This window comes from Cyclospora cayetanensis, unplaced genomic scaffold, assembly GCF_002999335.1.
Source record: "Cyclospora cayetanensis isolate NF1_C8 unplaced genomic scaffold, CcayRef3 CcayRef3_contig_30, whole genome shotgun sequence".
Taxonomy (NCBI): Eukaryota; Apicomplexa; class Conoidasida; order Eucoccidiorida; family Eimeriidae; genus Cyclospora; species Cyclospora cayetanensis.
The window spans coordinates 274,384-290,219 of record NW_020312259.1 but is presented as its reverse complement, the minus strand read 5'-3'; the positions used below and the strand labels follow the sequence as shown (position 1 = coordinate 290,219).

The following is a 15,836-nucleotide window of genomic DNA, read 5'->3' as shown; positions in this document are numbered from 1 at the left end:
GCAACTGCAGCAAGCAGTTGCAGGAAGCAACTGCAGCAAGCAGTTGCAGGAAGCAACTGCAGCAAGCAGTTGCAGGAAGCAACTGCAGCAAGCAGTTGCAGGAAGCAACTGCAGCAAGCAGTTGCAGGAAGCAACTGCAGCAAGCAGTTGCAGCAGCTGCTTGCACAGACAGTTGCCAGAGCCGGGGTACATTTTCCAGCTGGCGTGAGCACTAATAGACTTACCGCCGCTTGGAGGGGGTGCAGCTTGAGCTGGAGAAGCAAGTTGTCGGTGCCTTCACCCCAAAGCGTTGCGGCTTCTGCCAAGGGGTCTTGGATGTAGCGGCCAAGAGAAAGGGCCTGTGCGCGCACAGAGTCACCCCATGTTTGCCACTTACAATGACGGTGATTCGCCGCTATACCACAGAAGCTCCAGGAGAGGTTGTTCAGAATGCCGCAAGACACACAAACACACGAAACATACACACACAAACACACGAAACATAAACACAAACACACGAAACATACACACACGAAACATACACACACGAGACATACAAACACGAAACATACACACACAAACACACAAAACATACACACACGAAACATACACACACAAACACACGAAACATACACACACAAGCACACGAAACATACACGCACACACACACAAAACACACGACACACAAACACACACAAACACACAAACGCACAGACCGCACGAACAAAAAAGCCGCAAGAAAAGGGGCCAAAAAGCGCATCCAAAAAGGGAGTTAGAAACACCTGTTAGAGCAGATTAGGAAATGCACTGTCGAGTACCCAGTTAAACGCGAAACAAAGAAACATCCGCAAGACTAAAAGAGCGTCCCTCACCATGAGTGCTTCCCTCGCCATGCTACGTCTGAGAGTCTCTGGCACACGATCACTACCAGCCCAAACTGCGGGGATTTCCAGAGGGGCGAGAACGAGCGCGAAGGGACGATGACGTTCTTCCAGTTTAGGCAGAACATGCTGCTTCAGGATCTGCTGCAAGAGCAGTCCATAACGATCGCGCACTCCCACCGCTGCCACATCCACGAATCTGTCGGTAAAGAGGCGAACTAAGCGTTGCAAATCTCGCTGCGCAAGCTGCTCCTCCCGCGAGATCCCCTGCTGCTGCTGCTGCTGTGAGGCTGCTGCAGGATCGAGTGCAGCGGCAGCGGCGTGCTGGGAGAGGACTCCTGTCTGGCGCTGCTGCTGCAGCTGTTGCAGCTGTTGCTGTTGCTGCTGCTCGTCTGGAAGCCGAGTATTCAGCAGCACATCGAAGCACTCATGCGTTTCGATCTCCCCCCAAGCGTTGACTAGGACCGCATGCGTCCTTGCGAGAGTCTCACCACGCCCTCCCTCAATCGGTCTGTGCTGAATCACGAAAGAGAGACAGTCTATTGCAGCCGGATCGTGAGTCAAGCGCTGCTGTCGCTGCTGCTGCCGCTGTCTCCGCTGCTGTCTCCGCCTCCTTTTTTCGGGGGGTGCCGCTGCAGCAACGGGCATACTGGGGGAGTCTGAGTCGCTGCTGCTGCTGCTGCTGTCGCTGCTGCTGCTGCTGTCGGTGGTGTCATCCTGAACAAGCTCCTGCTGGCGCCGCTGCTGCTGCTCCTGCGTCGGACGTAGAGGCTGCATGCACAGCTTCCAGTGCAGCATCTCCTGACAGGCCTTAAGAACTGCCTCCTGAGACGCTCGCAGCAACTTGTCGCGAGTGTCTCGCTTGACTGCGGGAAGCAACTCGTTCAGGAGCAGCCTCTTGAGGATTAGCCGCTGGATGTACACCCACGGAGCAGCAGCAGCAGCTTCTGCACCGCCCCCCCCTCCCACGCCACGGTGAAAGGCGCCTGCGTAAGGGCTGTAGGCATTTAGCAGGTGAGAAAGAAGCGACTCTATGAGCTGCTGATCCTCGCGTTCCGCCTCTGCAAACTTTTGCTGCTCGCTCTCCAAATACTGCTGCTGCTGCTGCAGATCGTGCATGTAGCTCGCCACGCCGCTGCTACCCAGTGTCGCCACTGACATGCCAGCTGTCTTGCCACTTAATCGCAAGAGCTTCTGCTCCTTCAAGGCTTCCGCATGCCTCCCCGCAAACTCTTCCCGCTTCCACGGAGGCGTCTCCCCCGAAAGAGGATGCAGTATCACCGCTACCTCGCCCTGTCTCTCCAGTTGCTGGATCTGCATTGAACACGGCAGGCGCAACATCTAGCCCGACAGCAGCAGCAGATGCATCCGCCAATAGACGACTCTAACAGAGCAGTTTTAAAGCAAGGAAAGGCAAAGCCTAGCGGTGTGGGAGGCTAGGAGCGCTAAGAGTCTGGTCTGCAGTGTGCGAAAATCCCACTTGGGTGCTACACATGCGCACACACACAAACCTGAACGAAAAGAGGACTGATGGAGTTGTCTCTTCGGTTGCATAGTATCTGCTTGAGCCTCTTGGCGCGTTGAAGGGGATCCGCTGCAACCTGCTCCCGTCGAGTTTTCTCTTCTCTGTCGGCCTTCTTGCAAAGAGCAAGAAACTCCTTCTTCTCCTCCTGTGTCGCGAGAGACTGCAGCTGGCGACGCCTCGCTATTTCTTTCTCTCTTTGCTCTTCTTCGCGGTGAGCCCTGTCATTCCACGGTAGACACGGCGGCTTTTCCACAAACTCTGGCAAAATCTGCAGCCGCATCATCAGCAGCAGCACACGTGTTTTGCATGCAGCAGATGGCACTTGAACGGCCCATGCGCTTGCATGCAGCACAGAGCACCGTCAAAAATATCCACAAAACATCCGTCTGTGTGGATCGCGCGTTCCCCACAAAACAGCAGTAAGTGCGACTGAAATGAAACCTCTTCGAAAGAAAAGAGAGGTGTGCCTTGGATAGGCGTAAAAAACAACACACAACACGACACGTCCCAACATACACACATCCATATATACACATATGGATACGAATGTATGAATACGTATTTCAAGATGTACATGAATACATATACAAATATATGTATACACACACATATATATATATCTATACATACATATATATATAAATCTATATACATATATATCTATGGAGATAGATCATATACCTCCTCTAGAAAGCATTTCACGGGGAGCCGCCATAGCCTGCGTGCGATCCAGCAGGCTTTTGCAGGATCTGCTTCTCTTTCGCCCTTGGGACTGGTGATGACAGAGAGAGTAAGCATCCGTTCGAGTTTGTTTCTTAGGAGACGCCGCAGCTCGCAATGCGCAGCAAGGCACTTTGCATGATACTGCACAAGGAGAGAGAGCACTTGAGCTCCTGAGGAGAAGGGAGGACGACACCACTGCGCAACCCATGCGGCTGCTGAAAGTTCAAGTTGCAATTCAGCTTCACTGGCACCTCCTCCTGCTCCAGCCGCTGCTGCTGCTGCCGCTGCTGCTGCAACGTCTGTCTCTGACGCTAACTCGATCTGGGGGGGGGGAAATCGGGGGATCCGCGGCAAAGACAGCAAACGCCCCGGCTGAAGCGGGTGCCTCTCTTCAAACCGCAAAAAATTCAAATTCACGAGCAGCGCATCACCATCCAGCAAATAGCCACTCCATACTGAGGCGAGACCGTGACGATGCGCCATCTGCAGGAGATACACACGTCCAAAGCCACAACTGTAAACTCCACACGCTGCCGATAAAAAAACGAGCGCGCGATTGCACAAACACACACACACACGTACATAACACACCTACAATCAAATACACATGCAACACAAATACACACATACGAGCAGACACATGCAACACAAATACACACACACGAGCAGACACATGCAACACAAATACACACATACGAGCAGACACATGCAACACAAATACACACATACGAGCAGACACATGCAACACAAATACACACACACGAGCAGACACATGCAACACAAATACACACATACGAGCAGACACATGTAACACAAATACACACACACGAGCAGACACATGCAACACAAATACACACATACGAGCAGACACATGCAACACAAATACACACATACAATCACACACACAAACACACAACACGAATACACACAATCAAACACACCTACAATCAAATACACATACAACACAAATACACACAATCAAACACATACAATCACACACACAAACACACAACACGAATACACACAAATACACACAATCAAACACACACAATCAGACACACACAAACACACAACACGAATACACACAAATACACGCCTACAATCAAATACACATACAACACAAATACACACATACAATCACACACAAACAAACACATACAATCAAATACGCATACAACACAAATGCAAACACACAGCAGAAATACACACGCACACACGACACAAGAAGCGGAGAGAAAAGCATAGTATAGCGAAGAAAGCGGCAGAGGAAGGAACCACGGAGGCAGCCTCGTGCTTTGCACGTGGGGGTACAGACGCTACGCGCCGACCATGCAGGCAGAGAGATCCAGCATGCGAACGCACGCCTAGAGAGGCACCCGCGGATCGACATAGACACTCCAAACACACACAAAAGAGACCACACGAAGGCATCGAAGCATGAGATGAAGAAGCAACAACAGCCAGACACAGGGAGAGGCTCGCGCATCTGAGAGCGATAAAGCTTTGAAAGTGCGCTTTTTCAAAGGCATCTATCGCAACGGTTTCTCGCAGATGGCAGGTGCGACCGTTCCAGAGTAAGGAATATCGGCAGTTTGATAACAGCAGTATCAAACGAACCTCAATTGCATCGATGAGGGGAGTTTCACTGAGAGATAAGGGCCTTCCTGCTGCTGCTGCCTCCGCTTCAGTCCACTCTTCCTCTGCAGCTTCATCTAGGAGACGCTTGAACTCCAGCTGCTCCGCTTTTGCTGCGGCGCAGTCCTCCTCCGTGAGACTCGCGCCATCGCAGCTGCCGAATCCACTCCCCGCTCCCGCCGCATGCATGCGGCTCCCACTGCTCAGGGGAGCGTTCCCACCCACTGAGCGAAGCGATCGACTGCCGCTGGATTCGACGAGCTCCGACTGGCCTCCTCGAGCTGCGAACTGCGTCTGAGAGGCATTCTCGCCAAAGAAATCCTCTGCCGCTGCAGCCTTCGCTGCTGCCGACGCCTCTGAGCTCGCTGGTGCAAAGGGGTGCCCTACTGCTGCTGCTGCCGAAGCTGCAGGTACAGCTGCTGCTGACTTCGCTGCTTGAAGAGGCGAAACTTCCGAAAAGTCTCCGCCAAAGAAATCCTCTGCAGCCTGTGCAGCTGCTGCGCGGGCTGCTGCAGCCTTCGCTGCTGCTGCTGCTGCTGCGGCTGCGGCTGCTGCTGCGTCTGAGTTACCTGCAGCTGCTCCTGCAGCTTGAACAGCTGCTGCGCGCGCTGCCGCAGCCTTTGCTGCAGCTCCTGCAGCAGCTCCTTCAGGAGACTGCGTCGCTCCTGCGGACTCTTCCTGCGAGAAATCTGCGCCAAAAAAATCCTCCGCAGCTTGTGCAGCTGCTGCACGCGCTTCTGCCGCCTGGGCGTCTGTAATAGGATTGCCGAACGCTGCTTCTGAACCTCCTACGGCTGTAGCTGGCAGTGCCTCTGCTGCGATCGCTGCTTCTTCTGATGCATCTACTGCCACCAACGGCCGAGGGGTCCTCTGCCCCCAACGCGAAGAAGCTCTTGGAGCATTCGCTGCATCTCTACTGGAGAAGCTTATGCTGCTTTCGCTAGTACTGCTGCTGCTACTGCTGCTGCTACTGCTGCTGTCACTGCTGCTGTCTGTCGTGCAGGCGTTTCCATTCGCAGCTTGCGCGTGCTGCTGCTGCCCGTCCTGCTGTTGCGGCTGCTGTACTGACACTGGCTGTATATCCCACTTAGCTGCGTGGGGACGACTGCCAAGAGAGCCAGTTGCTTTTGTTTGTGGAAAAGAGTCTACTGCCGATGCTGTTGGAATGGCGGTTCCAGCATCCGCCGTCTCAGCGGGCACGGCGACTTCTGTTTCCCCTGACTCTGCTGCTTCGTGCTGCTGTGCTGCTGCTGCATCTGCATCTGCTGCTGCTGCATCTGCATCTGCTGCTGCTGCATCTGCATCTGCATCTGCTGCATCTGCATCTGCTGCTGCTGCATCTGCATCTGTTGCTGCTGCATCTGCATCTGCATCTGCTGCATCTGCATCTGCTGCTGCTGCATCTGCATCTGCTGCACGTGCTGCAGCGGCTGTAGAGTCACAACAATCTCCTTCTGGCGGCATTCGCTGCATCATCTCCTCCTCGCAGAACAACTGTGCCTCGCCGTGTGGCTCTTCAACATCCAGCGGCTGCTGCTGCCTGCGCTGCAGCAAAGCAGCATCCCCCTCAAGATCTTGCTGCACTTGCTGCTGCTCTGCATTGCCATGCTGTAAGTAGAGATGCTGCAGGTCGACAAGCATATGCTTCTGCTCCAGCGACAGCCGATCCTCCTGCGTTCTTCCTTCTTGCTGCTGCTCTTCACCGAGGGCAGCAACGGTTGCTGTTTCCTCTGGAAGGGGTGGAATAGACGGTACGGCAGATACCACCTCGCCTTCTCCTCCAGCAGCTGACAACAAACCTCGGTCGCCTTCATCTCCGAGATCTCTGTGATTGCCGCTGTCATGGAGTCTCTGCTGCAGACTGCAGTTCACGTCCTCAAGCAGCCGATCCTCTTCCTGCAGCTCCTGCTTGTTCATTTCGTGCTTCAAGATCGTGTCTGCTGTGTCGCTCTGCAGCAGTTTCTCGTCCTCTTCTGCCTGCTGTGCCTCCTCCTGGTCTGCTTCGTCTTCTGTGAAGCTGCGCTGTTTGCTGCCTCCTCTAGCAGCCGCTGCAGCAGCAGCAGCAAGCTGTGGATGATACTGCATCAGCAAGAAGAGCCGAACGTCTTCGAGTTGCTGCTCCGTCTCTGCTTCCCTCACGAGCTTCTGCACGACCTCTTTGATCTGGTGATGCGTTTCCTGAGTCGCGCCTCCCTGCTGCTGCTGCTGCTGCTGCTGCACGCGGACGGCAAGCTGCAGCAGCTTGATCCTTGCAGCTCGAAGCCGCCAATATCGAAGATCCAGCTCGTATGCCCTCCACACCATGGCAACAGAGAGAGGAGGAGCGACAAGGTGTATCCTGTGCTCGAGAATAAAGACGATTTCAAAGCCTTGCTGCAGCAGCAACTGCAGCAGCAGCAAGACTTTCCGCTGAACGTCTTGTTCAGGATCTCTTTGCAGCCGGCAAGCCATACCAAACGCATCCATATATCGCTCAGCAAGCCTACGAGGTTTCAAATCGTCTGCAAACTCCTCCAGTAAGCGACGAGATATCCATAGAGCCTCTGCTGCTAAGGCGGCCTGTAGCAACAGTCCACACAGACGTAGGCGCAGGAAGAGCTGCATCAAAAGTGCGTTTACTGCAGCAGCAGCAGCAGCAGCAGCTCCATGCATTTCAAAGCGGAAGGAAGAGGAGGCACTACACAACGCCCTCCAGGTGCAGGCAAGATCCCAAAGCAAACCATCATTACAGCAACAATAACAAGAACAGTAACGATAGCAACAACAATAGCAACAACACTAAGAGCAACAGCAACACTAACAGCAACAACAATAGCAACAACAATTGCAACAACACTAAGAGCAACAGCAACAACAATAGCAACAACACTAACAGCAACACAGCAATAGCAACAACACTAACACTAACAGCAACAGCAATAGCAACAACACTAACACTAACAGCAACAACAATAGCGACAACACTAACACTAACAGCAACAGCAATAGCAACAACACTAACAGCAACACAGCAATAGCAACAACACTAACACTAACAGCAACAACAATAGCGACAACACTAACAGCAACAGCAACACAGCAATAGCAACATCATCATCATCATGACCATCCCCCTAGCAGCGCCTTGCCTCTGATATTTTTGAAGGGCGGTTCTTCAGTCTGAGCTGCAGCCTTTCTGGAAAGTCTATCCGTGCTATTGCTTCGTCTCTTGCAGTCGCCAAACCCTTTGCGAGTTCATCCGGCTCCCCTAGTCGATCCCACAAGCTGCGTTTAACCCGTGGAGTAACCCCACCGACTTCCGCAGCACCAGAGGGAGGCGAAAGTCGTTCCCCCGACAGCAGCGCTTCCTCAGAACCTCTCAGATCCGCATCCGATCGCACACGAGACCTAAGGAGACAAAAAGCCCCAAGACGCATGCACTACTACGCAAAAATGCATGCGAAAAGCTCTCCTGCGCACGCTGTGGCTGCAGAAAATAACCGTGGGGATCCTTGGAAACACGCGGGGAAAGCACAACGCAAAGACAGGCAGAGAGACAGACAGAGACTTGAGTCAGGTGAAGGGAGAGACAGATGCCGCCATGCATTCCTTCGCGCATGCAGACAAACACGCACCTGTTGTCGCAGAGGATGCTGATAACTGCATCGATATCTCCAAAACAATCATACACGAGCGACCACGCTTCCGCCAAGCGTTGCATGGACCCCCCTCCAGCGGCACCCGCTGTCTCTTCATACCACTCGCCTCCTTCGTCGCTCTCTTCTTCTTCTTCCTCATCAGATCTTTCTAGATTCTCCTCATCGGCGTCCTCTTCCCTTCCTCCCTCTTCTTCTCCCTCCCGACGCTCGAACAAGCTGTCTTCTGCTGCAAGACAAACGCCTTTCCCCTTGGTCGTCGAGCGAGAGGCTGCTCGATAGCCCCTCCTCTCCTCGTCTCCGCTTCCGCTGCTGCTCAGTCTGCGCTCACTCCCCATAGCCCCCGCTGAACTTGCGGCTTTCTTCAGCCTCCTAAACTGCTGCTTCCTCACATCCGCATCCTCCTCGTTGTCTGTGGCTTCTTCCAGACGCGTCTGCTGCGTCGAGGCTTCCCGAAGGAGCCCTCTCGAGAGCGCCTTTCCCTGAGACACAACAAGCCCTGTGTTTTCGGCTATGAGATCCAGATCCTCTTCGTCTAACGCCAAGGCATCGCCGTCCCCCCCCTGGCTGCTGCTGCTGCTGCTGCTGCTGCTGCTGCCGCTGTCGCTCTCCGCCTCCGACACGATGAAGCCACGCATTTCCTCCCTCAGGATTTCCTCCTCGTCTTCAACGTCGTCCTCCTCCTCTGAATTGCTCTCCTCATCGCTGCTGTCGCCGCTTCCCCGCTGCTGCTGCTGCTGCTGCCTCGACCTGCGCTTCTTCTTGTGCTTCGGCGCCTTCCGCTCATTCCGCCGCCTCTTTCTGCTACCACGACTCTCCTTGTCCTTCTTCTGCCGCTTCCGTCCTCTCCGACGGCTCCCCTCTAACCCTTCGTCCTCTCGATCCTTCTGCACTAAAACCTCCTCGCGTCTCTGCTCCTCCTCCGCATCGCTGCGATCTTCACCCCCATTCTGCCGTCCTTCCTCTTCACGACTTCGCTGCTCTTCTTCCTCATGACTCTGCTCTTCTTCCGCAGCCACTGGACCCTCGGGAGACAGGGGATCAACAGAAACACCCCCCCTGTTGGCTGCCGCCATGGTGTGCTGCAGCGGGCATCCCTCCCACTCTTGCCTCAGCTTTAGCCGTAACCGACGCAGCAACTGCCGTCGGTGATCGGAATACGCCGTGCAGTATGGGGAGCCGAGTGCGCTATACAACTCTCAAGAGAGGCCACCCCGTCCTCTTTCTCACAAATTCAAGATATCTTCTCACTTACAAAGCAGCCGAGGGGTCCCAATAACAACAGCTTTCAACGGCACGCGCCTCCGCCGCTGCCGCTCATGCATGCACCGGTGACTGGCCGCGTGGGGCTGCATGCAACGCCGCGGCAAAACGCGGGCAGCAGCGTCTGATCCGGCGAAAATTGTATTGTGCACGGAATTTCCATCTAAACACAGAGAAAGGCGCGCCTCGGTCATGGGCAGAACCCTCTTCACGACCAGCACGCAAGAACTAGCCGCGTAACACACCGAAAATACGCCTCCTTCCGCACACGAATTCAAAAGGCTCATCTCATAGTGGCTCCTCGACAGCCATGGCGGAGCCTCTGCCCTGCCCCTTTCTTCCCCCCTTCTGCTCTGCAAGCGCCTCCTAGGCTCCCCCAAGACACCCTTCCCTCCTGCCGAAGCGGCGTTGCTTCGCGCGTCTAAGGCTACCCCTTGCGCTACTCTGAACGGCGGACTGCCAGCCTTCGCACCGGCTCCCAGGAAATCCCTATGGAGCCATCAGAAGCGTCTGCGCAGCCCTCTCTACAGCTGCCGCCGCTACTGCTCGCTGTTGCACGTGGGGAGCAGCACCAGCGCACGCCACAGACGCAGTAAATGCAGAAGCCACACAGCCTCGAGGCACGCGCTTGTAGCCGCAAGCGCAGACTCTTTGCATGCCCACGCTGCGGAGCGTCCGTTGTCTCCCTGCTGCTGCTCTGTGGGGCCCCAGGCAGCGGCAAATCCTCGCTAGCTCGGCAGCTGGCTAGCGCGGCTTCTTTGGAGGCTCTCCGCAGCACTCGCTGCCTCTGTAGAGACAGCCGGGAAAAGCTGACTCCGAAGGACTGCCCTGAGGAGGCTGCGACAGCAGCGACCTCGGCAACTGAGAGACGGAGGAAGCTGCACGAGGATCTCGCTCCTGCGCGCGGCTTCTGTCGCTCCATTCGTCCCCCGCAAAGGCTAGAGGATGCTGTCAAAGCGCCTTGTCGAAATTCCTCTGGTGGCAGTAGATGCACAGGCGCCATGCGGGAGGGCTTTCAGGAAGCTGCATGCTGCCTGTCGCCTTCTCCGGCCGGCTATTCTACGAGGCTTAGTGGGGGACTGGAAGTGTGTTGGCTGGAAGTAGACGCGCTAGAAGAGAAGCTTCCCATTGCAGCGGGAGAGAGCCGTGACCACTCCGAGCAGCTGCCTCCCAGCCTCTCGGGGGGGGATGCGATTTTTGCTCCTTTTTCTGCCGCTCGCTGGAAGGCGGCGAGGCATGCAGCTCCGCACGTGGTAGAGGAGATGCTGAGAGGGCATGCAGCGCATAGCAGGGAGCGCCTGCCTTTTGCGTGTTGCTGCGGAGGCTGTAGAGACAGCAATCCTCGGGGGGGGAGCGCCAGTGCGAGCGCAGGCAGCCCTTGCGCCTCTTGCTGTCTCCCGCTGCTTCTGCTTGTGGTAGACGACACGCACCACCTCAAGTCTCTTCGCAAACCCTTCTTTCAGATCGCCAGAACCTGTGAGCCAAAACGAATCCTACAGTCAGTCCTGCACGCGATGCCATGGCCAGTGTTAGACAAAAACGCGTGGCGCTCAAGTCTCACGTGTTAGCGCGTGTGTGGCGACAGGGGGCTGCGGCTTTCTCCAGGTGTGGGTGTCTTCCCCCGTGAGCTCCTGTGTCTCAAGGAGGCTTCACGTTCCCCCCGCCGTGGTGCATGCAAACGATAGAGCGCTTCAAACGGATCCGGGAGTGCGAGATCTTGCCGCTGCATGTGCCCTTCATGCCAAAAACAACGACAAAAACAACAAGAGCAAAAAGGATGCGGAGGCCGTTTTAGGCGAAACGCCCGCGATCCGGGGGTGGCGCAGTGTGCAACCGTTGTGGAAGATTACGGGCACTACGGAAGAAAGCGTAAGGCTTTAAAAGCCTTATGCCTAACTCTAAGCCACGTATTCAGCATCTGTAGCGTTTCTGCTGCCTTGACGCTGCCACCAGTATACCTATAAAAGCCGCTTGTCTGCTGCCTTGACGCTGCCACCAGTATACCTATAAAAGCCGCGTTTCTGCTGCCTTGACGCTGCCACCAGTATACCTATAAAAGCCGCGTTTCTGCTGCCTTGACGCTGCCACCAGTATACCTATAAAAGCCGCTTGTCTGCTGCCTTGACGCTGCCACCAGTATACCTATAAAAGCCGCTTGTCTGCTGCCTTGACGCTGCTTCTTTTTAATAGGTAAGCCTCTTCTCTGCTGCCTGCTGTATGGGCATTCTCGCCCTATGGGCCCCCCCTCCTCCTCCTGAAGACTCGCAGCTGCAGCCGACTGCGAAGGGCGGAGAAGGAGCCTCCTGTGTGGCGGACGGAGGCGGGGAGAAGAAAGCCTTCGAGCCGCTTGCCTCGAGTGTGGCTGCAGCAGATTTGAGACTGCGGGAGGTGGTGCATAGTGTTCTCAGCGTCTCTGGAAGAAGACTGCCACCTGGTAAGCAGCTGTGCTTGGAGGCGTCTTCGCGAGTCCTTTCTGTGCAGCCCTTTAAATTCGGTGCCTTAGTAGAAGTGTCGCGAGGACGAGCTGCGTGCTAAGAAATCCGCAAAGGCTCGACACGGCAGGCATCGCGACGAGCCCTCCTCAACACATGCCAACCGTGCACCCAAGTGCCTCTGTGGGTAGCCTTTTGCAGACGTCAAAGCGAAACTTGCGCGGCAGTGGAGTGCCGAAAAGACCCTAATTCTGGCAGGTAAAGGCTGCGACAGCAGCATCATCCGCAACAGCCTGGGAAAACAGGGGGGGGGGGGAAGGCGAGCTCTTTGTATGGCCACTTTAGAGGGCTAAATAGGGGCACGTGAGCCAATTGCTTTCCTTCGGCTTGTCCTTCTGTCTCAGGTATCTACAAGCAGCAACGGCTCGGAGGCGTCGCCGCTGCTGCTGCCGCGGCAGCAGCGGCGATCGATGCGTTTGAGAAGAGCTGCCTGAGGGGCGTGGCAGAAGCCTCTCTCAGTCAGCAGGTAGCTTGAGGCGAGAATTCGAGCACTTGAGCCGCTCGGGCGGCTCAAGTTCTTTGAGAATTCTCAAGGCTTAGGCCTTTCGAGAGGGCGGCTGGTTCGAAGGAGCCAGCAGTTAGACAACTCCTCCTTGAGGAGGCGACAAGGGTGATGTAAGGAGACAGAAACCAAAACGGGGGGGGGGGCCAGGCGCAAGCGCCATCTACCGAAACCTGCCTCGTATCTCTGCATAAACTGCTCTAACCTGGCAGCACCACTGGCGAACCCCCCTACTTGCTCGGCTCCTTTGAACCCTCCCAGTGTCGCGAATTTCCCAGAAGTAGCTACACCACCCTCCACGCGCTTCACACAAGCACACAGCACGGCCTCTGCTTTTCATGCGAGGCGATCTCTAGAGCAATCGACTGTGCGCGACTCTCCAAGCCCCCTGGGTGACGCTAGCTGCGCTTTGCTGCCGCGCGCATGCCCCCTTGGCAGAGTAACTAGGGGTGTTGTGGCGAGGAAAGGGGAAAAAAGGCTAAACTCAGCAAGGCCTATGGGGGAAAGGAGACCCCCTAAGAACGCTTCAGACAAGACGCCTAGCGCACTTTCCCGGATGCCGCTGCTGCAGCCATCGCTAGTAATTTCGAACGCAGCATTCGTCGATGTATCTTTGATAGGCGGCTGCGCGCTGCTGGCTATCCCTCTCGAGTTTGAGAGCCTTTTGTTTCTCCGCAGCCTGCACGGTTTGCATACAGACGCATGCACGCACCCCAGTATCAGATTCTCTCAAGCCGCGTTTTAAAAAGCGCATCATCGGAGGGAGGGGGGCACGACACTAGGCGGGAGGGGTCGCACCAACCACTACCACAACTGGCTACAGAGAGGTCGCTGTCAAAGGCACGCAGCCTCGGGAGCAAGAATGGCGCTAGACTTTTACCATCAGCATATGCAGCTTCTTTTTAGCGGGGCTGCGGTAGTCATTGACTGCCGCGATTTGCCTGGGCAGCAGCACTCATAACATGCGACGCGTAGGAAGATTAAAGGGGAGGAAGGAGTGCAGGGAGCTTGCTGAGAGGGAGGGGAGGGGGAAGAGGGAAGGCTCTGCAACAAGGAGGGAATCAAAGGGTTTGCAGGGGGGGGGAGGGGGGGTTGCCACACAAATGCTGTTGTACCAGCCTCTCAGGAGGCGTTCATATTTTTCGACAGGGGTGTGTACAAGACATACTGGTAATCCAGCGCTTGCAAGCCAATCGCTTCGTCGAAGAAATTCGTGGAGTCAATCGCATACGGCGCATGGCGGTCCAGCCAGCGTCGGAAGTAGGAAAGGGCAAACGTGTCGCCTTGCAGCTGCACGCACCAGATTGGCAAAGCAAGCACTTTAAAGCTCAAGAAGTGCGCCTCACACCTCCCCCCACCCTGCGCCGCCAACGCAGACAGTGCAAAAGGCCAACCCCCGAGGCACAGAGATAAAGGCGGGCTAAAGAGGAGCGCTCTACAGGCGGTACAGACATGACGGAGGAAAAACAACGAGACAGCAAGAAGCCACGAGGGAAGCGAGCGCCAGCAGCAGCACGGGAAGCATTTGTAGAGAGAGAGAGAGACAAGGGAAAAAAGACAGAGAGAGCAGCAGCTAGAAACGAAAGGGGGAGGCAACAGTAACAAGCGGTAAAACGTGCTAAAAATGACTCCACCGACATGGCCACTGGCGAAATTGGACCTGCACTTGACCCATCCGACGATATGCAGATCCTTTGCAATCCGCAGTATTTCGTCCCTAAGCTTATCCCCATTGTCTGAGCATTGTCAAACACCAAGCGTTTACTATACACACACATATATATATATATATACATACACATATAGGGGAATGAGGCCACTGTGAAACCAACAGCCCCAACCAGAGTGCAACAAGCGGAAGCACCAGACTAACGAAAAGGCAGCACGGCTACTTTGATTTGATCGCAAGCGCCATCGCATGCAACAGCAGATTCAGCAGTGGCAACACTAGCAACAGCAGATTCAGCAGTGGCAACACTAGCAACAACAGATTCAGCCGTGGCAGATTCAGCGGCGATTCCTACACGGAAAGGATCCATGGAGCTCAAATCTACACTTGGCAAAGAGTTCGTTGAAATTCTTTTCTGTATACTCCCGGCGCAAGGGGGGCAGCTTTTCTGGAGGCGGTTGATACTTCCGAAATCCTGTTACCTAGGACGCACCCAGCTCAAGCACAAGCATCAAGAAGTGCATTACAACAACCAGCTGGAGAGACCACACATGCGCAGGCCACAAAGCGAGCCAGAACCTCACTATACAGCGCACCACGCGCAAGCAAGTGTCAGGAATTTTTGCACTCACGATCGTGTTGAGTGTGTCGAACTGAAGCTCCAGCTGAGGGATGCCCTTCTTCAAAGGCGCAGCAAATGGCGGAGGATCCAACAGAGAGGGCAGCGGCCGCCTTCGGGGATCAGGGGGAGCAACTGACTCGCCCACTGAGATGAGTGCCCGCATCTTGCGGCTCCGAGGTCGCACAAATCCCTTCGCAAACGGCGCCATTTTCCGCTAAATGCTGCACATTGTTCCCGCTCCCGATGATGACGCAGAATCGCGCAGCTCAGAAGAGTGTCGAATGATCAGAGGGAACATTCGTGTTGCAGATATTCCCTCCCTGAAACCCCTATACCATCAACCCTGAAACTCGGAGGCAACGGACGGGAGGTGGTCGACAGTCGGGAGACAACATGCACACGCCTTCTGTAGGCATGCAGATATCGGCACGTATGCTTGCAACGACGTGGATGGTCTACAATCCGTCTTGTTCTTCATAGTGACGCAACCTTCCTTCCACATCGCATGCAGCCAGCCAGCCCCGAAAGTGTATATACACCGCGCCGCAAATCTGTACGCAAGGTCTCTGCAGCTCAAAACCAAGCTATTTATGCATCGCTCTCCGACTAGTGCATTACCAAACGTATACATAATGCTTTATTTTCAGTGTTTGTCGGTGGATGCCCCGCATAACAGGCATGTCGGCGTCTCTGGGGCCCCTGTCTGCTGTGCGCCGCGCATTGCTCGGGCAGCTCTTTGATATATCGGCCCCTTCGTAGTCTATCCATCACATTCACTTCTTTTCCTAGCTTTTGCATTCGCATTTGCTTGCTTCGGCCAGGTGTTCCGAACATCTGGCGTTCTCTTGCTGGCTTTGTGTCTAAGGCGCTAAGCTCCGATACCGAACAAGCTCACTTGAACTCATGGGGC

The 15,836-nt window shown here is 55.1% G+C and overlaps 2 protein-coding genes across 2 annotated transcripts; both read right to left on the bottom strand.

The window, feature by feature from the left end:
* Positions 1 to 160: 160 nt before the first annotated feature.
* Positions 161 to 9,454, bottom strand: LOC34619650 (the record flags this gene model as incomplete). The annotated part of the gene is made up of 12 exons (XM_026338802.1): positions 8,358 to 9,454; positions 7,872 to 8,130; positions 6,790 to 7,302; positions 5,992 to 6,639; positions 5,676 to 5,718; positions 5,158 to 5,633; positions 4,726 to 5,031; positions 3,244 to 3,591; positions 2,540 to 2,653; positions 2,372 to 2,461; positions 852 to 2,174; positions 161 to 338 (listed from the first exon to the last, which is right to left on the bottom strand). Coding segments are annotated over exons 1-12 (5,395 nt in total), but the record flags the coding sequence as incomplete, so codon positions are not given.
* Positions 9,455 to 13,212: 3,758 nt separating this feature from the next.
* Positions 13,213 to 15,134, bottom strand: LOC34619648. Its single transcript, XM_026338803.1, has 6 exons — positions 14,937 to 15,134; positions 14,660 to 14,786; positions 14,274 to 14,371; positions 13,804 to 13,925; positions 13,516 to 13,576; positions 13,213 to 13,314 (listed from the first exon to the last, which is right to left on the bottom strand). The coding sequence occupies exons 1-6, from the start codon at positions 15,132 to 15,134 to the stop codon at positions 13,213 to 13,215; spliced, it is 708 nt and encodes a 235-aa protein (XP_026194588.1).
* Positions 15,135 to 15,836: the final 702 nt, after the last annotated feature.

Bases quoted from the DNA above. Each gene is read 5' to 3' on its own strand.
- LOC34619648 (XM_026338803.1), bottom strand. From the start codon at position 15,134: ATGGCGCCGTTTGCGAAGGGATTTGTGCGACCTCGGAGCCGCAAGATG. The intron at 13,926-14,273 runs GTCGGTGGAGTC...TGGTGCGTGCAG, and splicing joins CCAATTTCGCCAGTGGCCAT to CTGCAAGGCGACACGTTTGC. The intron at 13,577-13,803 runs GTATGTCTTGTA...GCTGCTGCCCAG, and splicing joins TTGCAAGCGCTGGATTACCA to GCAAATCGCGGCAGTCAATG.